The 27,563-nt window shown below is 35.2% G+C and overlaps 1 protein-coding gene across 1 annotated transcript in view; it reads left to right on the top strand.

The window, feature by feature from the left end:
- ITGB8 (integrin subunit beta 8) overlaps nt 1-27,563 on the top strand; it is an 85,771-nt gene that overhangs the window by 38,535 nt on the left and 19,673 nt on the right. Inside the window, exons 4-8 of the mRNA XM_040472469.1 lie at nt 10,019-10,265; nt 11,598-11,763; nt 12,349-12,507; nt 22,759-22,854; nt 26,374-26,463. Coding sequence (XP_040328403.1) covers nt 10,019-10,265; nt 11,598-11,763; nt 12,349-12,507; nt 22,759-22,854; nt 26,374-26,463 — 758 coding nt within the window. The remainder of the gene's footprint in view (nt 1-10,018; nt 10,266-11,597; nt 11,764-12,348; nt 12,508-22,758; nt 22,855-26,373; nt 26,464-27,563) is intronic.

Below are 27,563 nucleotides of genomic sequence, written 5' to 3'. Positions count from 1 at the left end.
GATTCAAAGTGAGGGAATAGAGAACTGTCTGTTATGCTAATGGACATCAATAGAAAGCTGGAGTAGCCATACTTATATCAGACAAACTAGATTTTAAAACAAAAGACTGTAACAAGAGATGAAGAAAGGCATTATATTGTAATTCACCGTCTATCCATCAAGAAGATCTAACAGTTGTAAATATTTATGCCCCCAACTTGAAGGAAACCAAATATATAAATCAATTAATAACAAACATAAACACACTGATAATAATCCAATAATAGTGTGGGACTTTAACACCCCACTCACAGCAATGGATAGATCACTGAAGTAGAAAATCAACAAGGAAGCAATGGCTTTGAATAACACACTGGACTTAACGAATGGACTTAACGAATATATTCAGAACATTTCATCTAAAGCAGAATACACATTCTTCTTGAGTGCACATGGAACATTCTCCAGAATAGATCGCATACTGTGTCATAAATCAACTCTCAACAAGTACAAAAAGACAGAGATCATACCATGCATGTTTTCAGATCACAGCACTATAAAATTTGAAGTCGACCACCAGAAAAATTTGGAAAGCCCTCAAATATATGAGGTTAAAGAACATCTACTAAAGAATGAATGGGTTAACCAGGAAATTAAAGAAGAAATAAAAAAAAATACATGGAAGCAAATGAAAATGAAAATACAACAGTCTAAACCCTTTGGAATGCAGCAAAGGCAGTCCTAAGAGGGAAGTATATTGCAATTCAGATGACATGATACTCTATGTAGAAAACCTGAAACCAAAAATTTTCCATAAATGTCCCAAATACATAGCCTAACCTTAGGCTATGTAAAACTAGAAAAACAGACAAAAATAAAAACAAAAAACTATCAAATAAAGTCAAAAGCCAGCAGAGGAAGGGGAATAATAAAGATCAGAGCAGAAATAAATGATATAGAAGAAAAAAAAAAACAGAAAAGATCAATGAAACTAAGAGGTGGTTCTTTGAAAAAATAAACAAAATTAATAAACCCCTGGAAAGACTTATCAAAATGAAAGAGAAAGGACCCAAATAGATAAAATCACAAATGAAAGAGGAGAGATCACAACCAACACCACAGAAATACAATTAGAATACTTTGAAAAATTATATGCCAACAAACTGGGAAATGTAGAAGAAATGGACAAATTCCTAAATACTCACAAACTACCAAAAATGAAAACTGGAAGAAGTAGAAAAACTTGAACAGAACCATAACCAAAAAATGAGAATGATTCAGTAATAAAAAGTCTCTCAACAAACAAGAGTCCAGGGCCAAATGGCTTCCCAAGGGAATTCTACCAGACATTTAAAGAAGAGTTAATACCTATTCTTCTCATAGTGTTTCAAAAGATAGAAATAGAAGGGAAACCTCCAAACCCATTCTATGAAGCCACCATTACCTTGATTCCAAAACCAGACAAAGACTCCACTAAAAAGGAGACTTACAGGCCAAAATGAATAAGGATGCAAAAATTCTCAACAAGATACTAGCAAATTGAATTCAACAGTACATTAAAACAATTATTCACCATGATCAAGAGGGATTTATTCCTGGGCTGCAGGACTAGTTCAATATTCACAAATCAGTCAAGGTGATACATCACATTAATAAAAGAAAGGATAAGAACCATATGATCCTGTCAATAGATGCAGAAAAAGTATTTGACAAAATATAGTAATTGTTCTTGATATAAACCCTAAATAAAGTAGGGATAGATGAAACATACCTCAACATCATAAAGGCCATATACTAAAGACCCACAGCTAATATCATCCACAATGGGAAAAACAGATCCTTTCCCCTATGGTCAGGAACAAGACAGGGATGTCCACTCTCACCACTACTATTTAATATAGTACTGGAAGTTGTAGCCTTTGCAATCAGACAACAAAAAGAAATAAAAGTATCCAAATCCACCAGGGAAAAGTCAAACTTTCACTATTTGCAGATGACATGATACTCTATGTAGAAAACCTGAAACCAAAAATTTGCTAGAACTAATACATGAATTGAGCAAAGCTGCAGGATATAAAATCAACATGCAGAAACCTGTTGCATTTCTATACACCAATAAAGAAGCAGCAGAAAAAGAAATCAAGGAATAGATCCCATTTGCAAATGTACCAAAAACAATAAGATACCCAGAAATAAACCTAACTAAAAAGGTAAAAGATTTGTACTCTGAAAACTATAAGAACACTTATGAAAGAAATTGAGGAGTACATAAAGAAATGGAAAGCATTTCATGCTCATGGATTGGAAGAACAAACCTTGTTAAAATGTCTGTACTACTCAAATCAATCTACACATTAAATACAATCACTATCAAAATACCAGCAGCATTTTTCACAGAGCTAGAACAAACAATCCTAAAATTTGTATGGAACCACAAAAGACCCTGAATAACCAAAGCAATCCTAAAAAAGAAAAACAAAACTGGAGGCATCACTATTCCAGATTTCAAGCTATAATACAAAGTCATAGTCATCAAAACAGTATAGTACCGGCACAAAAACAGATACATAGATCAATGGAACAAAGAAGAAAACCCAGAAGTGGACCCACAACTACATGGTCAACTCATCTTCAACAAAGCAGGAAAGAATATCCAATGGAAAAAAAGAGTCTCTTCAACAAATGGTGTTGGGAAAACTAGAGGGCAACATGCAGAAGAATGAAATTGGATCACTTTCTTACACCATACTCAAAAATTAACTCAAATTGATGAAAGACTTAAATGTGAGACAAGAAGCCATAAAAATCTTACAGGAGAACACAGGCAGCAACCACTTTGACATCTGCCAGAGCTACTTCTTATTAGACACATTGCTGAAGGCAAGGGAAACAAAAGCAAACATGAACTATTGGGATTTCAGCAAGAAAAAAAAAATCTGCACAGCGAAGGAAACAGTGAACAAAACTAAAAGGAAGCCTATTGAATGGGAGAAGATATTTGCAAATGACATGTCTGAAAAAGGGTTCGCATCCAAAATCTATAAAGAACTTAACAAACTCAACACCCAAAAAACAAATAATCCAGTTAAGAACTGTGCACAAGACATGAATAGACACTTTTCCAAAGAAATGGCCAACAGATACATGAAAAGATGCTTAACATCACTCATCATCAGAGAAATACAAATCAAAATCACAATGAGATACTATCTACACCTTTCAGAAAGGCTAAAATTAACAACACAAGAAACAACAGGTGTTGGTGAGGATGTGGAGAAAGGGGAACCCTCTTACACTGTTGGTAGGAATGCAAAGTGGTACAGCCACTCTGGAGAGCAGTATGGAGGTTCCTCAAAAAACAACATATAGATCAACCTTACAGTCTAGCAATTGCACTATTAGGTATTTACCCAAAGAATACAAAAATATAGATTTGAAGCAGTACTCAAACCCCAATGTTTATAGCACCATTATCAACAATAACCAAACTATGGAGAAAACCCAAATGTCCATTGACTGATGAATGGATAAAGAAGATGTGGTGGTAAATATATATATAGAGAGAGAAAGGGAGAGAGAGAGGGGAGGAATATTACTCAGCCATCAAAAAGAATAAAATCTTCCCATTTGCAAGGATGTGGATAGAGCTAGAATGTGTTATGCTAAACGAAATAAGTCAATCAAGAAGGACAAATTCCATATGATTTCATTCCTATGTGGAATTTAAGAAACAAACAGATGAACATATGGGGGGCAGAGAGAATAGAGGGAAACAAACCACAAGAGTCTCCTAATGATAGAGAACAAACTGTGGTTTCATGGAGGGAAGTGGCTGGGAGATGGGCTAGATGGGTGATGGCTACTAAGGAGGGCACTTGTGATGAGCACTGGGTGCACTGCATTCTACTTCTCAAACTAATATTTCCCTGTAACTTAACTAAAATTTAAATTAAAAAAAAGGAAGACAATATTACAGCAATGGCAGTTTTCTATAAACATACTCTATAAATGTAACAAACCCAAATGAATCAATAAATAAGACAATGAGTGATACTCATTATGCATGTATCTTTGTATAAAATAGAATATTCATATAGGATAAATTCTTATAAATAGATTTACTAGGTCAAATATATATAAATTTATATAGGTTCCCAGTGTATATTATCAGGTTATTTATAAGAAAAATGGATGTCCAGTTAAGGCTTTCAGAGTCAACCTTGCCTTTTCATTCTTTTAATCTCTTAAGTTTTTACATGTAACTCGTCTGTTAGCTGTTTTCTTTTCCCTTTATCCTAGAATTACAAAGCTGCAACATTTTTCCTAAGCTTATTTTAACCATCTTTAGTTCTTTTTGTGTGTGTTATTTGCCTTTCATACAAATTTTCCTGTTTTTCTAACTGAACACTAATTTTTAGTAGCTTATACATGAAGCTTATCATATATTATTTGCCTCAAATAAATATGACTATATCCTCTCAAAATGTCTTTCTCTGTTTTATATACTCGGGATTTGAAAATTATAAGGTGAATTTTTTTTCTATTATTGTGTTACACTTAAATATATACATTTAAATGAATTTAAATTTAGTTTGTTCCTTTTTGTATATATAATGGTGGTTGATTCTTCCTGAGACTAAAAATTAACAGTTCAGAAGGTGGGTAACAGTTTCAGTGCTATAGATAAACAATAATAGTAATGGTGATGAGGCAGGAGAAAAATGGACAGGCATGAGAGATGTCTCTCATTAGCATCCCCAGGGGTTGGTGATTGATGAGCAAGGAGACACTGGAGCTGTGGCTTAAGTAACAAGGTGAGAGGTATGGCTGCCTTCTGTGGAAGGTTGGTACTGAGTTCAAACTGAGACATCTTAATTTGAGGTAGTGACTTACTGTATTTGAAGATGAAGTTCAGCAGGAGGTACAGGTTGGATAAAGATGTGGGAGACCTCAACGTGAGTTCTTAACTAAGGTCACTGAAGGTAGTATGGGGAGTAGCAGAGTGAAAAGAGAAATGCTTAATGTCTATGTCAATCACTATGGGGCTTGATTCTATTTAGTTTCCCACTACTATTTGGATTTCTGTATGCAAATTAGCGTAATTGTCTAATGGGTGTAAGCCATCTTTCCAACATAGCTATAACAGAACTCTATATTATAGTATACATATACAACAAGTAGTTATTAAATTACATTTAATAAGTTCATCTAAAAAATGCATATGATGGGGCACCTGGGTGCTTTAGTCAGTTAAACATCAGACTCTTGATTTCAGCTTAGGTCATGATCTCACAGTTCATGAGATTGAGTCCCATATTGGGCTCTGCGCTGACAGTGCAGAAATAACCTTTAAAATAAATGCACATGGCACCAGTTGTTTTGTTTTGTTTTGTTTTAAGTTCACTTATTTATTTTGGGAGAGAGACAGCTCAGGGGAGAAGCAGAGGGAGTGGGAAAGAGAATCCCAAGTGGGCTCTGTGCTGTCAGCGCAGACCCAACTCAGGGCTCAATCCCATGTCTCTGGGATCATGACCTGAGCCAAAATCAAGAGTTGGATGCTTAACTGACAGAGCCACCCATGCACCCTGACATGCCAGCTTTGAAGCATAACATATAAAGCTACACTTTACCAACTCCAGATATATAGAAACATCACTCCTCATGATATGAAAGTCCTCTCTACCATGACACATATAATGCATACCTAAGTGTAAAATGAATTTATCCCCTAATATTGATATTGATTTGATTTATTTATAATCACTTATTCTTATCTTATAAAGTTCATTCTGTTCAATGTAGCATCTATTAAGAATCTAAAAATTTTTTCATGAATACTTCTATTAGATCATATACTAACTAAACTTTTTAAACAATGTTGGTAGGATTCTATTGTATATTTAATATATGTAATATATATTATTGAATATTTAAAATTTTTAGAATTTAAAAGTGACACTTTCTTTTACTTTTTACTTCTTAAACTATACTTTTTTTCTTATTTTTACCTATCAATCTTATGGAAAGATAGTAACAGAAGCTACTGATCCTACTTGATATTCCCTAAGAACACTGAAATAAAATCTTTAGGAAGGTAGGAGAGAGAAAGAAATCCTCTAATTCTACTTCAGAAGTAATATAATGTATATGATAAGGATAAGTATAATCTATACCTCACTAACTTAAGAAAATGTTTCAACATTAATTCATTTTTGTATTGTAAAAAAAATCCCTTTAATTTAGTGTAGCTTAATTTAAAATATAAGATTTTTCAGGTATTCTTCTTAAATTAAAAAAAATTAACCATAAAAAATATAGAAGTCATTCATTCTTTTCCCCTCTACCCCTTGGCACAATCCCTTATTTTATCCCCCACAGAAAGTCAGAAACGTGCTGGAGTCTGTGCCTTGATGTTTCAAACCCATCTCATTCTGGGGCCTTCTTCCCCCACCCAAGTACAAGAAATTGGCTCTTCTTTCTTCCTACTAGTTTTCCGCAGTTTCTTATAGTTTTTCAATTTCATCTTATGTAGAACGTTTTTAGTTATCTTTTCTTAATGTCCCATCATGGTTGTTTCAGCCAAATCTTCCGAGATGTTAACACCATTATTTGAGTGATTTAAAACTCATTCTCACTACTTTTCATTCTTTGCACTATTAACACCAGTACTGGCAATAGCTCTAAGTAGGTCTCAGCTTTCCCCCAAGTCCTATTTCTTATTCTATGTCACAGATTCACTTCTTCCCTTTGAAGTTAATTGACAGAAGAAAGGATCTGAGCTTTTAGAATCTCAAAAGGTATAAGAATGAAACTTTCTTGGAAATAATATAAGTAGTAGCATAAACATTTGGGGCCACATGATATTCTTTCCTCCTCTGTGGGAAAGAAGTCATAGATATTAGCATCTCAGGAAGGTAAATATGTGGACCTTTTGAAATGTTGTATCAAAATATGCTTCAGTGTAGTTTAGTTAAACACATCTATGAGTGCCTATGCATGTACCAAATCCAGAGGCTTCAGAGATAAATGAATAGTTTTTACCCTAATGAGGCTTATAATTTAGTAATAGTAATAATGATAATTACTAATGTGTGTGTATATATATATTTATATATATATTATATATATATAAATATATATTTACATTGTACCAAATACTGCAGTAAATATTTTACATAGATTATGTTACTTAGTAGCTCTTAGCCACTAAAAGAGCCCACCTCTCTCAGAGTAGCATTTATGACATTACTGCCTACATTGATAACCTCAAAGCAATGATGATCACAGATACCAAATCTTATTTTTACATGTGTTTCTTTCTCATCCATTATATTCAAAATTTCTAATGTCATCTGTCTTTTGAGCCCTGTGTTGGTGGCACCCCAGTATGAACTGAGTGGAGATTTTATATGGGGACACAGTATCCATGTCCCCATGAAAAGGTATTTCTACTACCTCCAAGAGAATGTTTCTTCCTACTGTATAAATGAAGCCAAAACCCAGCTAGAAAGCATATATGGAAATATCTCAAGCTCATGGGAAAAACAATAATCCAAGCATGGCCCCTTCAGTCTCCTCCTTAACAAGCAAAGTGGAATTTGGGATTAGTCTATCTAGGGCTGCCTACTTGAGCTGACAACTAGAACCTTACAGGAACCTCAAATGCCTTGCAGTTTAAAAGGGGTAATGTTTGTTTTCTCCAGCAATGACTAAAAAGCCTGTGCGTGGGAAGAGTCTCTTTTCCCCTTTATTAGAAACTTGTCTTACTGAGGCCTCAGCCCAAGCTGAGGTCTATATACTTCAAAATCAAGCTAGAGCAGCCTAAACCCTCCAGCCCTGACCATTTGGCAAGGCTTCTATACAGCCATCTTCTCTGAGGCCAGTGAGACCACGATTTGCTTGCAAGGCTAAGAGCAGCTACTGTATGCTGAGAGCTCTTGTATGGCTAACATTTGGTTGGACCTCCCCTAATATCTTAGTCCTCTAAGGAACTATGCCTTTGCAGATTCTGTTGGCTAAGATAACGAACCAACTTTATAACAACCTGCATAATACACTAAATATCTAGGGCATTATTCAATAACTCCATGAAAACACACAGCCTTTCATCTTTAGACAGAGACACAATAAACTGTAATGATCACCAAGATGAAAATACCATGCGATCAGTGCCCAAGGTCTTCAGCTTATACCCAAGTCAACAGTTAAAAAACAATTACACAACTGGTAAAAAATAAAAAAAAATTAAAAAAAAAAAAAAGGAAGAAGCTGATCCACACATTAAACCACATGAACCACACTCCCCAATTATGTTCCATTTCTATTTCTTATCAACTTGGCTCTGTCTAGATTTCTGACATTTCTCCTGAATTGAACCTCTCCATCCAAATAGCAAGACATTTCCACAGGGACAGGCATTCTCGCTAGATACTGGGAAAGCAGAGCTGAATATACGCTCTTTGGAGGCAGCCCAGCTCCTAAAGGGAAGGAGTGAGGGAGTGGGATGGGTGGCCTTCACATGCCAAATTCTCCTCCCAAAAGCTTGGACACAAAATAGGAGTGTTACAGTAAAGGGATTTCCAGCACATACAGGCAAATTAGTAATGAGTAATTTCTCCCATCATTATTATTACATGCCAGAAAAACCTTATTATATTGAATACATTCTGTAACTGACTTGAAAACATCTGACTTATAAAATAATTTGCAAGAGATTATTGCTACTTCTGAAAATATGATTTGATAAATTAGAGGATTCTTTTGATAGGTAGATCAGGCTACCTATTGTATTTACAAATTGGTGTTTATTAAAAAAAATTTTCTGCTCAAATCATTCTCCACTGATACTTAATGACTTACAAAGCACTTACTTTATTGTTTAAAAATGTAAATTCACAAATTACCTATATTTAAATTGATGACTTTTTACCATATACTTACAGGCTTCCAATTATGGAATGAATAAGTCATGGGAATAAAAGGCACAGCATAAGGAATACAGTCAATACTGTAATAACAATATAACAGTACCGATGGTAGCTACACAGCATAACATAAAAACTTGACACTAAGTTGTACACCTAAAACTAATGTAACATTGTGTGTCAACTATACTCAAATAAAATAAGTAAATAATAAATAAAAATAAGTTAAAAATAATTACAGAACTACCAACTCCATAGAGTACTATATCCTTATATACAATGATACAGGTCCTTGTAGCAAATGATAACGGATAGAGAATTAAATAAAATTGCACTGCAGACAGTTGTTGGGAAGCTCCCACATTTCTCCTCATGGTGACCCTCTCCTCTCATCTAGTTCCTTGGCCTCCATGATCCCTCCTCAACATATTTTTATCAAGTATCCACTATGCATTAGACAAATTGTGTTCCCTACATTGCCCAGGTGCCCAGTGGGGCACTGCTGGGTACCATTCTTTAGATCACTGTCTCTTTCCTTCTCACGACTAACTGTCAGGAAGAATCTCATTATCTAATTCATAATGACATACTACTTATTTTGAATAGGTTAACATACTGCTCAGTACTAGAGTTTTCACATCTCATACGTAAATATGCCTTAACCCAAAGGGATAAATTTGCATCTGTATCCAGTGAGAGGTAACTTTTCTTAAGATGCCTTTCTAGTTTTCCTCAAACCAAAAGCCACTTTCAAACCAATACAGCCACCTACTCTTGAGATAGAATGCTACTTGCTGTACTGTGCTATGCTTTCCTAGATACTAAGGGAAACACAGGTTCATGTGGCAATATATTGCCTATTGCATTTATACTGGCCCATATGTTATTATCTCTGCACTACAGAATTGTGACAAATCCATTGTAGAAGCTGGAAACAAATAAATTGATGAGGTTTTCAAACTGCTTTAAAATTATTCCAGGATGTTCCTAACTTCATTCATTATGTACAAATTTGTGGTAGTTGTTCTGTATATAAAGTATAACCGATTCATTGAGAGCTTATCCTGAAATGTTTAAAATGAATATTATATGACGTTTGTGTTTCTTTGAACTAGAAGCGGAAGCTAATTTTATGCTGAAAATTCATCCTCTGAAGAAATACCCTGTGGATCTTTATTACCTGGTTGATGTCTCAGCATCAATGCACAATAATATTGAAAAATTAAATTCCGTTGGAAATGATTTATCTAGAAAAATGTCATATTTCTCCCGTGACTTCCGCCTTGGATTTGGCTCATATGTTGATAAAACAGTTTCACCATACATTAGCATCCACCCAGAAAGGATTCATAATCAATGCAGGTATCTAGAGGTTGATGTGAATTTCACAATGCCAAATTAATTTTTTTCTTAGAAAATCTATTTGTTTTTATATAAATGACTTACTAAATTTTATATTTGTTTTATTAAGTGAGAAATGAAAATATTTGGAGAGGAAGTATGTTTTTATCTGAAAACTTATGAGCTTATAACTTGGACTTCTTGTTTTATGTTTCTTCAAATATGATTCAGTTTTATCACGAAAAAAACCCCTACAAATAATATTAGTAATTTTAGAAAAAAACCCCAATATTCAGGCTACTATGTATAGCAATACCTGTTTGAGAATCCTGTTTTTGTCCTTTTTGATTACTCCAAATTTGTTAAATGAAGGTTGGTCAAATTTAAAGTGCTAACATTGCCAGTACTGCAACTGTCTTTCCTTTACTGTGTTGTGACTAGGTTTGTAATTTTGTTGTTTAAGATGTGACTTCAAAGAAAGCTCTGCTGAAAGAGCCTCTTTTCTTATCATTTTGAAACTCTGATTCTAAATAGCATATGCTCCACTATGAAACAAGAACTAACCTTAAAAATAAAAGTTTCTCACACAGTATCCTAATTATCCTGTTGAGTTCTGAGACAGAAATGTGTTCAGTTCTTCGTTAATATAACATTTCATTTTAACATCTTTCCTATTTCCATAATCTGCCCAGATCACTTTAGAGTGTACACTCTAATCTGCCCAAACAACTCTGCTAACTGTTGTAATGGATGCATCTCCTCATGGAGCTGTGTGCACCTTCTCCTGAACGTGCATGTGCCTGAGAAATTGTTCGCACTTTTGGGGACATCATGGGATTCTCAAAACAATTTTAATAAACTTTCATGATTCGTTGATGCTTTCACCCCAATTATCACTTTAAAAACTAGCATAATATTTTAAATATCAAACAATGGTATAATATTTTCACTAAGTTCCTAAAAAACATTTCCCAAAAAGTGTTTTTCAACTATTCCATGGTCAAATATGATAGGAAAGCACTGCAAATTCTTATCTCCTCTTAAAAACTAGCCATGCATATTAGCATAACAAAAGCTCTGTAGGTGTCCTATATTGAACACGGTTAGTCTTTAGTTTTTGGGTACCAAACCATTATATTCCTATTTCCTACTTGCAAAGAAATATCCAACAGTATTGAACTTTTCTGTGATTTTATAAAGTACTGCTTTTCTCTAATAAAAGTTCCTTGGCAAAAAAATTATTCTATGTTCTTTTTTTTACACCAAACCACACAATTTTACTGTGAGTAGTATTTTGGATCTTTGAATGAAGCATAGCAAAATAGAATTTGCATTTCTTCTTTTTTTACACAGCGACTACAATTTAGACTGTATGCCTCCCCATGGATACATCCATGTGCTATCTTTGACAGAGAACATTACTGAGTTTGAAAAAGCAGTTCACAGACAAAAGATCTCCGGAAATATAGATACACCTGAAGGAGGTTTTGATGCCATGCTTCAGGCAGCTGTCTGTGAGGTAAGAAGTTTCATATCATTTTGCTCAGATACAAAATTCCCCAAGAATTTAAGATTTTTTTTTCCTCTTTGGTGTATAGAGTCAAAACATAATACAGAAGAATACATTCTTCTGACTCTTACTTGTCACCAGTGTTATTCACTTTGGTATGTGTTCAGGATAGAGGGGCTAAATTGGGAGAGGGAATAATAGGGAATAAATAGGAAAATATAAAAGGGAAAGAATAACTTACGCACTTGGAAAATCCTTTCCAAAAGGGCTACTCTTTTTCACTTACCACTTTCCAAAGAAGAGCCCGAAATAGCCTGTTTTCCTACTCACATTGTGTTGGTGCTCTGCACTTTGTAGCCCTGGCTTGTTCTTCCTCTGGGGGAGCGCCAGAAATCTCTAGCTGTGAGATGTACAGTCAAATGGCTATGGTAAAATAGAGGGTATACAAATAAAAGTTAGTGCTATTTAGGAAACAGCATTGTATTTACACACATCATTCTAGCCTGACATAATGTTTGTTAAATTCCCAACTTTACATTTCTTGAGATCGAGACCACAGTACAGTACAAGATCTAATTACATGTTTATTTTAAGAGTCATATTGGATGGCGAAAAGAAGCTAAAAGATTGCTGCTGGTGATGACAGATCAGACATCTCATCTTGCTCTTGACAGCAAATTGGCAGGCATAGTGGTGCCAAATGACGGAAACTGCCATCTGAAAAACAACATCTACGTCAGATCTACAAGCATGGTAACATAGCAATAGATTCTTAGTAGTTATGATTCTTTTGGCCAAGATATAGGTTTAAACTGACAATTCACCTGTTCTTGTACCAAGAAATTACCTGAATGGGCATGATCCAGAGTTAGGATACACCATGAGAGAAAAGTTATGTAATAATGCAATCGGTAAATGCTGATTGATATATTAAGACTAGAACACTTTAACAACATCTAGTAGCTGACTCTCTGATATACTAAAAAGCACCGTATAATTTGTAAAAAGGAAAGTGATATAGGAGCTTACTGTGTATGGAATTAAAGAACATTAAAAGGAAACATATGTGTGTATATGTATGTGTGTGTGTATATACACACATATATATGTGTATACACATATATATGTATACACTTTTTGCTTTATATTAAAAACAACTGGATCTGCATAGTTGGTATCTAAAAACAATATTAAGGATTGGTAAGAAAAGTGTATTTGGCCTGAAGAATCCTCACAGTATAATAGGGAGAACTAAATACAGAGTAAGAAAAAAAGGAGTAAAACAAGGTTGGCTTTCAATATTCTGGACCTCACACCTTCCCTCTGAAGCTTATCTATATTTAGGGGATCTTTTTTTTAAATCAGTGGATAACTGGATTGCTTCCTGAGGATTAGCTTCAGCTCTGAATCATATACTTAATACAGTCTCCTAGAACCACATCTTTCCCAGCATTAGCTACTCTACATGTGGAAAATCAACTGTATGAAGCATCATTTATTTCTGACGCAAACTTATTTATACACAATGTTAGAACAAAGCTTCCAACTTACTCAGATCTTGGTATCCCAGTGTCTACATATTTTTTCCCCTGGTTTTATAGGAAAAAAAAAATCCGACAGTTCTGTTCATTAAGTAGTTAGATCCAAAAAACTTAACTATTTGTGTCCTAAGAACATAGTAGCCAATTAAAAATAATGTACATGAATCATCAAAAAATGCATGTGTGTATACTTATGTCATTCGTAGTAATGAACTTAAGAATAGAAATTTGCCAAGCCTCAGAATCAGACTAGACATCACCACCCTCATTTCCTGTTCCACATTGATTTTCATGCTGCCCAGTTTTGAAAGATATGATATCATCTAAAGGAACAAAGCCAAATGTAATCTTAAAAACACAAACTACCTCCAGCTAGTAGTTCATGGCTACCTGACAGATGTCAAATTATCACCTTGAAATTTAACGATATTCCAAGGCGCTCTGGTAAGTGTACCGTAGTGCTCCAAGGCACCTCATCCTCAAACACACTTTGGGAATTTCAATATTGGAAGCATATAAGTTATGTAGAAATTTGTGTGGTTCCCATGAGTCAAATTTAAATAGTTTAAATTTAGTTAATCTGGAGCATCTTACCAGACTTACTAAATATCTAGAGGAGCAAGTATTATTGCATAGAATAAGTTTATCCCTTGGTTGGTTTAGCCCTCGATAGCAGCCTCAAAATTTAAAGATTTTAAAAGGTAACTAGAGTTTGAATTTTAAAATTGGGGATTTGGAATTATTCCAATAATGTCTTTCCCTTTTCTAATTCTCTTTTATTCAGTCACATTTCACTTTGGTAGACCCACCCATTTTAATTTAGTCATTTCTTATCTTTCCTTCCTTCTATTTAACCTTTTTAAATCTGAGATAGAGTTCTAATTATTTACCAGGGAGTGGAGGAGGAGACAAGAGTAACTATTCTATTGTGAGCCAAGGAGAAGCATTTTTTTAAAGAAAAAATAATAATCATATTATTCTCAAATTGCATTGCATTATCCTTTTGAATTTTTGCCAAGTCACTGAAGTCATGTCTTTATAATTATATTTAGAGGGTGCTGCTGTCCATCTTGGAAAGATTCCTTAAGGCAAAGAAATGCTCTCATAATTTTAGACATATACCATGCCATATAACCTTATGGAAATTAATTATAATTCTGGTGGAATTTTGCACTGTGTTTGGGCTCTTATTACATCAGGAATTTGGATAATCTGTCATCAACTGCATTTGCCTTCTTGAACTTTGTTCCACCTACTTAACAGAATGAAACTTCCACATGTCACTGATGTGTATTGAGTAAACCAAGGAGCAGTGTGTTTGTTAATACCTTAGAAGAATATATTTATCTCATTTATCCCAGGTCTTTGTTTTAAGGGATCTTCTTCCTAAGAGTTCTCATTCCCTTCATTTCCAGGGACACTGCCCTAAAACAAAAGAAGTTGAAGCATATTGATTGATCCCTCGACTATGCATTTATATCTGCAAGATGCGCTACTGCTCTGAACCTTCCTATATCCAAAGCTACCCTGAACCTGACTCTAAGCAGATTTACCTGCTTATTTTAAAATGATCTCCATCTCTCTCCTATTTGGCCATTATAGAGGAAATTAAAAAGGTATAAGTTAGACAAGCAATTAAACACTTCACTTACTGGCTCTACCTCCAGTGGCCAACACCAGCAATGTTGAATGGTATCTGGGCTTCTTGGTCTAAGACTCTGGTTGTTTTATTTATAAAAGGAAATAACTGATAAAAGACCTTTTATATGACTAAATAACATGGGCCAGAGTTCTGCTACTTGTACATATAGCTATTTCATGAGGGTCAATGTGACTTCCAAAATAACAACAACTACCATGTTTGGGGTATTTATTAACTGAAACCACTATAGCAAACACTGCATACAGCATCGAATTTATCTTTACAGCAACTGTAGAGTAGTCATAATTAGCCTTTTTTTTTTTTTAACAAACAGAAAAACTGAGGGTAGAAGTACTTAAGTAAGTTGACTAAGGACAGACAGCTAAGAAGTTTTAATAAGTAGCAGAGGTGGGGCTCAAGTAGCTCAGTCCAGTTCAATCTTAAATTAAAATCTGTATTCTTTGCCACAGTGTCTCAAGGGAAAAGTACAAGAAATACAGCAGTGAAGTCCTTGGTGTAATTTCAGATCTAATTTCCTGGTTGCAGTCTTACTTATGAAAGACATAAAGCACATAATTTGGCTTACATGAATAAAGAAGATAGAATTAAAAATAGTTTCTATTTACACATTATTAAAATTAGTATATGGATTTTGGAAAATAATATTATACTATTGAATAAATTACATTTTCCACTGCTTTTTCTCTAATTCCAGAATGAAAACTTGAGTAATATAGTTTTGTAACTTATCCAGTAATAATGGCTGTTTAAAATATGGCATTCTTTCTAAAATAGTAGGTATTAGTATAAAAATCATTAATGGTATAGAAGAAAGTTATTAATACTGGGTCTAGAATTTCAACCTGTTTCTCCACCCAGCTCCTCCAGGATGATTCTCAGCCTCCCTCAGAGACTTCCTTACAGTATTCACCCCATGCTTGGCAGTGGCCAAGAATAACACCAAGGTCTACAGTAACAGTGAAAGGGAGCTAAGGAGCAAAAGTTGGAAGAGGCACACCAGCCATGCAATGAACCCTTCCTTATTCGTGGATTTTTAAAGGTTGTTATGACTGTCTGTTCTGGATGGAGATATGCAAATTGGCAAAATCCTACCACAGTCCTAAATGTATTTAGTAGCTTAGATTTGGTGTTTCTTTTTCTATCCAGCCTTTTTTTTTTTTTTTTTCTTTTTTTGTCTCATCATATTATGGTTCAGGGATTCTTCATCTTTCCTATCACATAACTCCTCAGAATCCCCTTGCTTTGGGATTCATAGTTCATTCCCTCCCCTGAAGCCTCAATTGGATATACTCACTGCTGAACTGGTCACCATCTTAGAGGACAGAAGCTGAACTGCAGAAGGCATATTAGGCATTACTAAAGAGTTTTGCTTCTTTATGGGTGAAAACGGTCAATATTCTGCTTGTGACTTCTCATGTAACTTTATTTACATGTTATTCACTTATAGTAAGCCAGTTAGGAAGGCTTTTTTTTTCCTCCATGTATCTCAACTACTTGGAATTATATTCAGTTTTTCCAGAGCTGCCGCTGAAGATAGGGAGCCTGACAAGATGCTTGACTAATTTAATCTATAACTTTGCTGAGTTAACAAAAGTTAAAGTTATTATATTTATTTGTGTTCCTATTTTTCTGACAGGGCTATTTCTGACATTTTCAAATGTCTGAGAGCGTCATTTATAATTAATGCTATTATATAGCATTCCATGTAAGGAGACAACATTAATCTTTTAGTAAAGAGACTTTTTACTTATTTTTGCTGCTCTGTGACTAAGAAGTAACTTAGAAATAACCTCAGAAAGTGTTAAATGTTTCCCTTTTTCTGCTGCTCATCTTCTTTGTCTCAGACATATCAATAAAAATGCTAATTCATTGAGCACTTATTTTATGCTGGCACATTGTTGAGCACATTGTTTATGCTATCTCATTCATATCTCTTCAACCCATTTTATAAACAAGGAAGCTGAAACTTAGAGACCTCAAGTTAATTTATGCAGGGTCACTGAGGTACTACAAATATCAGTCAAGATCCACACCTATGCTGTCTAATACCAGAATCCATTGCTGTGCTTATGCTGACTGCCTCCATTTATTACCCCCAACCCTAAGCTCTATGATCTATCTGCTGGACCCTCCACATACCTTAGCTCATTAAATCTCCGAATCAACCCAACAGAGTAAGCATCATATACCCATCCACAATGAAGTGGAGAGGGAGGGCAAATACCTTGCTCTGGGTACTTGATTCTCAGATCTCTAGCTTGCCCCCTATACCATAGTCTTCATACTGAGTACTGACTGCTTTTCAGAAGACCAATGAATGCGAGTGATTTTGGTGACACTGAAAGAAAGCTAAATTAGAAGTCATTTAAAAAATAGTTTTAAGCATATTCAACCCTGAAGTCTTCCCAAAATAATTATTCTAAATGTTTTGAACACCTAAAAATATACTTTCCAAGCCTAAGTTTATACAATAGTCCTAATTTTGCATGATACTGAATGCTGTTTCTAATGAAAAATAAATCTAGAATAACCCCTAATCTTCTACCTTTTGTCGCAGACTGAGGCATAACAGCACAATAACTATTTAAAGTAAAATGGAGAGACTGTCTAAACCAAAACCATCCTTTTAAGAGCATTAGTATTTATTTAGTCGCAGGGAAATTACCGATTTGTAATTATGGGAATAATAATAACAGTAATTCTAATATGGCTCCACTAAAGCATGTAATAATAATTTTCACCTTATTTCTTACTTTTTTCTCTCTGTTTAAAACTACTTAAAACTATAACTTCTAAAATTAATTAAAGAGATAAGACCAGTTTAAAGTTTTTTAGCACCTTTGGGCTTTATGACTATGCACAATCAGGAAAGTAAAGGAAATGTCACCTGGGCAGAATGCACCTAGAAAATTTTATATCCTGTTTTAAGTCCACGTGCAGTCGAGTTTTTTTTAAATAATGTTAAAACTTTTAAAACTAACAAAATGCCTCTGTTCAGCTTACTGCTCTCTTAACTTTTAAATTATAAATGCCATAAGAACAATAATGACTTCAATAATAACTTTAGAATGGATCTAATCTGAATGTTTCCTTATGCTCAAAGAAAAATAGCCAGAGAATGATCTCTGCAAACAATATTTAGTTTTTTTTTTTCTTTTAAATTGAAAGCAAAGGCTGCACACAGAAACACCTGGGTTAGGCTTAGAGTAGTCTGGCACTGCTTTTATAATGGCTTTGAAAATGAGCTCTGAAAAATATAATGGTTTGCAAAAGTGGCACAATAAAAATAAAATGTGATGAAAATATTTATGAAATAGAATGTTCCAATTAAATGATATGTTTCAGTTCAATCATATTTAAGCAGAAAATTTTTATTACCACTCTTCATTGAAAAGTTACAAAAGTTATCAGTCCGTCCCCCTCCTTCAGTAACTGGGATAGCATGATTACAATGATAGTGTGTTTGCCAGGAGCCACAAATTCAAACATTTGAGGGGCCAGGTACAAAGGCAAAACCAATGAAGCAAATGAAGCATAGCTTATCCAAGCATAGCCCAATATCTAACCTTTAGTAATGTCCTCCAAATGGCTTTTACTAAGCAGCATTTTCTTGAAAGCTATCTTTTATTAAGTCCTATGGTACTTGTCACATTACGTTATATAACATCACCCAACATCATAGTGAGATAAATATTGCTAGTGCCTCCATTTTATAAATAAGAAAATGGGGGCACTATAGGGATCAGGAATTAGTCTGTGGTCACACAGCCTTATATATAGTAGTGCCTACAGTAAATGCCATGAAGTGTCACATCAGGACATGAGTTCTTATTCACCATTAATCTGGATTTAATAATTACAGAATGGTGAGTAAAAGCCTTTATACATATTAACTCACGTAATCCCCACTGTAACTATGAAGGGGAGGTACTAATATTTATACCTGTTTCATAGATATGGAAACTGGATCACAGAAAAGTTACAACAGTTATCCAGCATCACATAGCTAGTAAAAGCAGAACCAGGAATTAAAGCCCAGGTGGTCTGTTTCCAGAGCCCCTGCTCTTGGTACGGTTCTCAACTGGAGTGATTTTGCCCTCCAGAGGACATGTCAATCTCCAGAGACATTTTGGTTGTTACAAACAACTGGGGAAGGCAGGAGATACTGACATCTAGTAGGTAGAGGCCAGGGATGTGGCTAAATACCCACAGTACACAGGACACCAGTACACCGACAACACAGAATACATAGCCCAAAATGTCAATAGAGCCACTGATAAGAAACCCTGGTCTATGTGATTACTACTGTGCAACTATGCAAATGGAAAATAGGCTATTGCCAGAGATGGAGATTGACAACACATAATTTAAAGTCTTTATCTCTAAATAAATTTCTGCTATCAGAGTACTTTCATTTTATCTCTTTCTTCTAAAACGTGAACTGTAAAAATATAATCCAGATAATTGCGTACTTTATTTAACAAGACATTGGTCTTTTTTCATCTTATGATGATATTCACTACTGTAAATTCTCTATTAGCTTATAAAAATTTTTACCATCAAGTTCAGTTTTATGAAAAGAATCTTAAACACGTCCCTTTTTCGTCACTATTTATGCACATTATTAAAATTCTCCCATACACTTCTACACAACTATCTCTTTAACTGGAATTGCTCCCAATGAATCTTTCTTACCTCCTCTTTCCTTCTGACATTTATAAGTTATTTCCCACAAGTCACAGCGAAGGTGTTGGTGAAGAAGAAAAATGTGAAAGGAATCCTTTTGCCCTTAATTACTTAGCAGCTGTCTTGGCACATTGCTTTCCCTTTTCCCTTTTGCCCCTGAAATGCCTGTTATCTCTATTAATTATTTTCAGAGTTTAGAGAAACAATATGTAATGGGTTGGACAGAGGGGGAGTTAGAGATGAGGAGCACTGACGTCACCAGAATTGGACAGCTGGCTGAGAGGGAGTGTTCTGCTAGTGAAATACAAGACAGAAAAGATAAAATATTTAAAAGATAATATGCTGCATGGAGGAAAGGGGAAGGGGCTTCAAAAACGGCCATTAATCCACAGCTCTCCTGTCAACAGTGGTTTATTTAAACATCTGTTAAACATTTGTAATTTTAACAAATCTACCTCAAAGTAGCTGGAATTTTCTTTTAAAACAGATTTCTTTGTAGGGTTCAAAAAAATGTGTCTTTTAAACTTAAAATCCAACTGACCTCTTAATAAGCTTCTGACCAAACTAGAACCTTCTAGATTTAAATTTTGTGTACTTTTGGTCAATGTGACTTCCTGTTTTTGAAAAGGGAAAAAAGATTAAGAAGGCTCCAAAAGCTGCTTACATTTGGAACTGTTCTTTAAATATTGATTTTATGTGAGTTAAGTATAAACTGGTTAAAAACATATGGATTAAATTATCCTTAAAATATGAATGGTTTTAAAAATTATGGGGGAATGCTTGGCAAACTGTGATTACTTTTTGTCAAAGTGAAACTATTTCAAAAGTAGTTGTTACCATTAAAAAAAATATTCCCAATACAAACAGATTTGTTGTTTCCTTCCTGGACTTGTTCTCTTTAATTCACTAGCATTATGGAAATTGTCAGAAATGTATTTTAAGAGTATACATAGTATCAACAAGGCATAAGAATTTATCTAGCAGAACTTGTATTTTGGGAATTGTTTTTCTGTTAGTTTACAATTATATTCTTAAGAATTGCTCTGGGAAGAATTTTTTCTGATGCAAATCCATGTGGTAATACTTCTTAAACCTCTTCATAAATTAGTTTCATATCACATTTAAATGAAGTTCATGTGAATTTGATTTGTTTTTTTACCACAATAATAAGTTATATAGAAATGAGATGTATTTGTTATGGTTATTATCTTAGTCCATTCTGTCTGCTGTAACAAAACACCATAAACTGGGTGACTTGTAAACAATAAAAATTTATTCCTCACAGTGCTAGAGGTTGGGATCTAAGATCAAGGCACTGGCAGATTCTGGGATCTGGTGAGAGACCCTTTCCTAGTTCATACATGACACCTTCTAGCTGTAATGTTTTCACCACCTCACATGGTGGAAGGGTCTCCACTGACCCTCTTTTTCTTTTTTTTTAAAGTTTATTTATTTTGAGAGAGAGGACACATGTGTGAGCTGGGGAGGTGTAGAGGGGAACAAAGAGAATCCTAAGCGAGTGCCATGCTCTTTCTCACAACCATGAGATCATGACCTGAGCCAAAATCAAGAGTCAGATGCCCAAAAGACTGAGTCCCCCAGGCATCCTATGGCCCTCTTTTATAATAGCACTAATCCCATTCATGAGGACTCCACCACCTTCATGATCCAATCATCTCCCAAAGGCCCACTTCTTAACACTATCACCTTAGGGGTTAGGATTTCAATGTATGAATTTGGAGAGGAGGACACAAATATTCAGATCATAGCATGTTAGTGATAGTATTTTTAACAACAAGGCTGTTATCTTATATCTATGTATGTAAGTTTAATATGTGGGTATCAGCTTAGGCTATAAGAGAAACTAGTCAAATTAATTCTTTTACTAAGTTCACATAGTTTGCCAAAACACAGAAATGATAACCAAGATGGTTTAGCAAAATCTCCTCTTAAAGAAAACACAATTAGCATTGGAAGGTGAAAGGAGGAGTAAAAACTACAGAGGAATTTGAACTTGAATCACATGATATGTATTAGGTTCAGCCACATGATCCTTAGTTGCAACTTAGCTAATGCAACTAAGTACCAACGAACAGGTGAGGACCACTGCAGGTGAAGTTTGACATCATCCCTCTGAGAACTGTCTAGTTATGAAGTTGTTATTTGAGATCATCACTTTAATTTCTGGAAGACCATTTATATAAAGAAAAAATAAAGTACTATGTCTAACTATATAACTTTAGATACCATTCGATAGTTGGCAGATTTCTCATATTTACTAAATTGTATACCCTTTCTCCTACTCTTCCCCAGCTTTCTCACTAACACAAGAATAAGTATAGCTCAGCACAAGTTTTATTTATCAAAGTAAAACAGATTTATCATATATCACATGACGAAAAGGTTAAGTGTACTGATAAGCTGAGAGATCTGAATACCTCTTGTACGAGCTGCTGGAAATAAAAATCGTAACTGCTATTAGTTTTGAGTACCTATCATATATAAGAAGCTGAACTAAGTAGATCACATGCAATTGGTATCTTTTTAATCTTGCTTGCAATCATGGAAGGCAGAAACCACTGACATGTTACAGAGGATGGACCTGAGATAGAATTTTTACGATAAAGTGACAACCTGGGATTTGAGGGCAAGGTTTTCTGCTTTTGTACTATATCATGTTATATATCAATTATACATGTATTTATGTTTATACATGCATATATTTGTATTTCAGCACTTGTTACTAAATTTCAGAATGTGACTGTCACTAATGTGTCTCTATTTCTGAATAGTACATTATCTTTTAGTGATAACACTGTGAGACCAAAGTTAATCTAAAGAGGTGCTGAACACACTTTGCATAATGTTGATTTAACCTTCTTCATTTTTCTGACTTACAGGTTTATATAGGGCTTTTATCTAGAAAATATCCTTAACATGTTGATATTGATCTTATTTTTTTTAAATTTAAACGTCTCTAATAAAATCTTAATCCTTCCCAACACAATATATTTTTATGTCAGTCATATGGTTTTCCTCATAATGGATGTTTGGGTATGTATGGGATTGAGCTAATAAATTTCAATCCCTTCTTTTTTTCATTATCTTTTTCAGGAACATCCCTCACTAGGCCAACTCTCTGAGAAGTTAATAGACAACAACATTAATGTCATCTTTGCCGTTCAAGGAAAACAGTTTCATTGGTATAAGGTGCGTGAATTCCAAAATCTAAAAACTAAAATGTTTGCATTGGTAGTTAGAATACTTCTTGGGTCCCCAGGTAAGGAGTCTGGAGTTATTATACTTATTACTCTCTGAATTTTATAAAGTAGTAGCTAATGTATACTACACAGTGTCGTAAGTAAACATTTATGTATAAATTCTTTGTTTATAACACTTAGAACCAAGTGTGGGCACTGATACTTAGTGTGGTACTGTGACATTAATGGAGAAGACTTTTATCAGGTAAAAAGTGGTTCACATTCCAACTGCACCTTTCATGTATGGATTCCTGCTTCTATTCAATCTCTGGGCATATTCTTATAATAGATTAGGTTGGGGAACATCAGCTTAGTTTTCACTGGTAACAACATACCTAGATTTGGTCTAGGCCTCCAACAAAGGAACAAGAGGAGTCACTGAAGTGGCTGATCCAGTTAGAGGTTTCCTATGGAAGAAGAATCTTGGTTTTGTCCACAATCCTTCAGGCCAGAGGAGACCCGCAAACAGAACAGATGTTTGGCAAAACCATGTCACTCTGGCAGCATTGTGGGACCCACCGCCAACAAAAAATTGCTTCTGTGACCCTGCTGTCATATTCTTTTCACAGTCTTTTAGGTTCTTTTTTCCAGAAAACCCTCTTTTCTTCATTTTCATGATGTAACTCCTTGATTTTCATTGCACGTGTGTCTGTTCACTGGATCTCCATCTCCTTTGTTATCTCTGCCTCTTCTTTCCACTCTCACTGTCCTTTACTTATTTCTTTTTTTAAAAAAAAATTAATGTTTAGTTTTTTTGAGAGAGAGCATGAGTGGGGGAAGGGCAGAGAGAGAGGGAGAAACAGAATCCAAAGCAGGCTCCAGGCTCTGAGCTGGCAGCACAGAGCCCAATGTGGGGCTCGAACTCACGGACCACAAGATCATGACCTTAGCCAAAGTCGGACACTCAACTGACTGAGCCACCCAGGCACCCCTACTTATTTCTTTCAATACTTCAGAAAAACTAAATATCCTTCGGTTTCAATAAATGCTTGAATCAATTTGCATTAGCCACAAAGCTGGTATTCCCTCCACCAATTTCCCCAATACGTGACCACTTATATGTATCATCTGAAAGCACTACTTTAATCATGCCACTTCTTCCCTTAGAAATCTACAGTGAAACTTTAATCAGTTCCCTGTTTTCCCAAGCTGATACACCATGGAACCCCTTTTTTATTTATTTATTTATTTATTTTTTTTTTTTAATTTTTTTTTCAACGTTTATTCATTTTTGGGACAGAGAGAGACAGAGCATGAACGGGGAAGGGGCAGAGAGAGAGGGAGACACAGAATCGGAAACAGGCTCCAGGCTCCGAGCCATCAGCCCAGAGCCCGACGCGGGGCTCGAACTCACAGACCGCGAGATCGTGACCTGGCTGAAGTCGGACGCTTAACCGACTGCGCCACCCAGGCGCCCCTGGAACCCCTTTTTAATGTGACAATTATTAATAGTCACAGAAGTAGGGCTCTACTCCAAATTAAATGCCCAAACTACTTTATTAACAATAGTAACAGATTCCACTTACTGAGTTCTTACTATGGTATGGCACTGAGTTTATTAACATGAATTCATATAATACTCCTAACAACGAGAGAAGTATTACTAATTTAAAGCCCACTTTAAAGTTGAGGAAACACATTCAGAGAGGTTACATACTTGCCCAAACTTTCCTAACAGCTTAAATCCTGTGTTCTTAACCTCTAAGTTTAATAGTTGAATTTCAAATTATCATGTAGCTTGTTACTGCTCTAGCCTCTTCCTGCTTTGCTATGGATTACTTAATACTTGCTGCTCTTATTGGCTTTAGCAGTTTCTCCCTACTCCTTTAAACAGATTTTCATTGACTGATAAAACCATAAAACCAGGTTTATTATTAATTGAATTCTGTGCAAAGTAGGATCTGTGCAAAGTAGGAATCAACAGGCTCCAGAAGCCGGACAAGTCCTGTGAGGAGGCCTGTGTCTACCCTTGGAGTCACCTACTTTGGCTGCCCAGACATATTTTTATCAGTCACCTCCATCTGGGTTGTAACAGCCTCCTAATCCATGTCCCACATTCATCCTCCACTTGGCTGCAGAATGATCTATTAAATCACAATTGTGACCATAGTTCTCCCTACAGCAAAATATTCCAGTGGTTCATTCTGATTTAAAGGATCAAGTCTTTAATGTGGCATATGAGCTCATCTCGTTCCTGCTTGCCTCTGTGCACATACACTCACCCACTCACCAGGCTCTTTCTTTCCTTTGTGCCTTTGTTCTTGTTATGTATCCCCCATGCCTGGAAGTCTCTTTCCCTCATTACTTGGCTCACTCTTGGTCATCCTTTAAGATACAGCTCATGAGTCACCGCCTCCAGGTAACAATCCCTGACAACTTTTGCAGCCCTCAAATACTTGCTGGGTATCCCTCTCCTTCAGGTCTCTGCATATCTCTATTACTTCATGTGTACATCGTTTTTTGAAGTTGTCATTTATATACCTATGAAATCCTTAAGGATGGAAACTCCAAAGTGGTACCTAATAGGTATACAATAACGGTTAAATAATTGGCTTTTAAAAATCTATAAGGGATAAATTTTCCCTATTACCTAAGATAACAAATTGTTAATGTCCAAGTAGTGGCTGGCATATGGCAGGAACTTAATGATATTTGTGAATGGTAAAATGAGTGTATAAATGGATTTCAAGTCTTTCTATAATCTGATTCCTTATAAATATGCAGCCTTCACTCCAGTCAGACTGGTTTCTTCTCTTTTCTTACTTCATCTAAACCAGGTAAACCTTTAAGCCTTCACTAATTCTCACTTTCTCACTAGGAATACCTAGAGTTTTCTCCATAATTGTTAAATGCCATCCATCAAGAATACCTACTCCATGAAGGCTCCACTTGTGACAATGATTTTTTCTCCAGTCTGGGCCAACATGTCCTATAGGTCACTCCACAAAATAGTAGTTCTGCAAAATATTTATATATGTTACCTGAGAAAAAGTTTTGTGATTTAAAAATGTTGGAAACGCTGCAACAAATGCTGCTAAATTATTTCCAAATTGCAGGACTTCTCTGAACCTTTACTTTGCATGTGTGCATTTTGAGTACTTAAAGGGAAGAAACCATATGGAGAACTTTCCAAACTTACTTGCCCTCAAAACCCTTTTTATAACTATGTTCCATGGAACATGATAAATAAATTGGGAAATGCTGGTCTGTATTTGATTGGATTTTTAGATCAACATGTAATTTGTGCATGCATACAGTCTCATGCATATACACATACACACACTCCCATTTCAGATGTATGTGTTTTGGCTGCCCTACTTGGTTGCTCACATTTTTCTTGTATCTTATATTTTGTTTCATTCATGTAATGGCTCAACTTCCACTAATAATCATAAAAATGTTTAATATTTGTTGATTGCTGAACCACCATATACCACTGTCATGTAAATGCTATTGGTATGTTTTCTAGGACCTTCTACCCCTCTTGCCTGGCACCATTGCTGGTGAAATAGAATCAAAGGCTGCAAACCTCAATAATTTGGTAGTAGAAGCCTATCAGGTACGTATATATTAAACACTATTTTTTTTTCATGTAAACTTTTAACCCCAATTTCTGTGGCAGGATACAAATTAAGGTCTTATCATCTTGAGAGGAATGGTGGACAGAAAATTAGGTTAAAAGTTAGGAATTTTAATTTAGCCCTGGCTCTACTACTAACTAGTCATGAAACCTTGGGAAAGTCAGTTCAGCTTTCTGTACCTCACTGTCTCATTGACAGTAAACGCAGGTCAGGCTAGAGCCTATCTAAATTTCCTTCCAAATCAAATGTTAAGTAAGTCACTAAATCACGGCTATAGAATATACTTTATTACCATAAATGTCACAATTTCCTATGTTGTAAAGGTCAAGAAATCCACACTATTTAAAGCAGCAACCTATCAGGTGGAACAATCTGGGATATAGAGATGACTGAGAGGACTCTGTTGGGGTTTCCTAGGTCAATCACTTGATTGTTTAATCAGTTATTTTAGCAGTTTTATGAAACTAATTTGATTAAAAGAATCACCTTAAGAGGTATACTATTTTATTGAATTACAGTTGTATGCTCTTCCCAGTCTAACGAAGAGTGAGTACCAAATGTAAAGTTTTACAGAAACATCTGCTCTCAACACAGGTCATTACTGGATACAATAATCATTGTTAAGATGTTGTAATAATTTTGATTGTTACTTTAATACCACTGAGAATCAGATACTTTCCATACATGACCTCATTTAATCCAGACAACTGATCCATAAGTGAGATGTTGTACTCCCATTATGTATTTATAGAACCTCAAAGAAGGGAAGCAAGCTAACCAAAGGTGAAACAAGCAGGAGAAGCAGGATCAGAACCCAGGTCTTCCTTAATTCTAGTTGCCAGGTGCTTCCTTCTGTGTGATACCACCTGTTTTTCTTCCTCCCTTCCTTCCTTCCTTCCTTCCTTCCTTCCTCCCTCTTTTCTTTTTTTTTCTTTCTTCCTTCCTTCCTGTTTTTCTTCCTTCCTTCCTTCCTTCCTTCCTTCCTTCCTTCCTTCCTTCCTTCCTTCCTCTTTTTTCTTTCTTTCTTTCTTTCTTTCTTTCTTTCTTTCTTTCTTTCTTTCTTTCTTTCTTTCTTTCT

The sequence above is a fragment of the Herpailurus yagouaroundi genome, unplaced genomic scaffold, assembly GCF_014898765.1.
Source record: "Herpailurus yagouaroundi ecotype Mexico unplaced genomic scaffold, PumYag 100, whole genome shotgun sequence".
Lineage (NCBI taxonomy): Eukaryota > Metazoa > Chordata > Mammalia > Carnivora > Felidae > Herpailurus > Herpailurus yagouaroundi.
The sequence above is the reverse complement of the archived record's forward strand: the minus strand, read 5'-3'. Positions and strand labels throughout refer to the sequence as shown.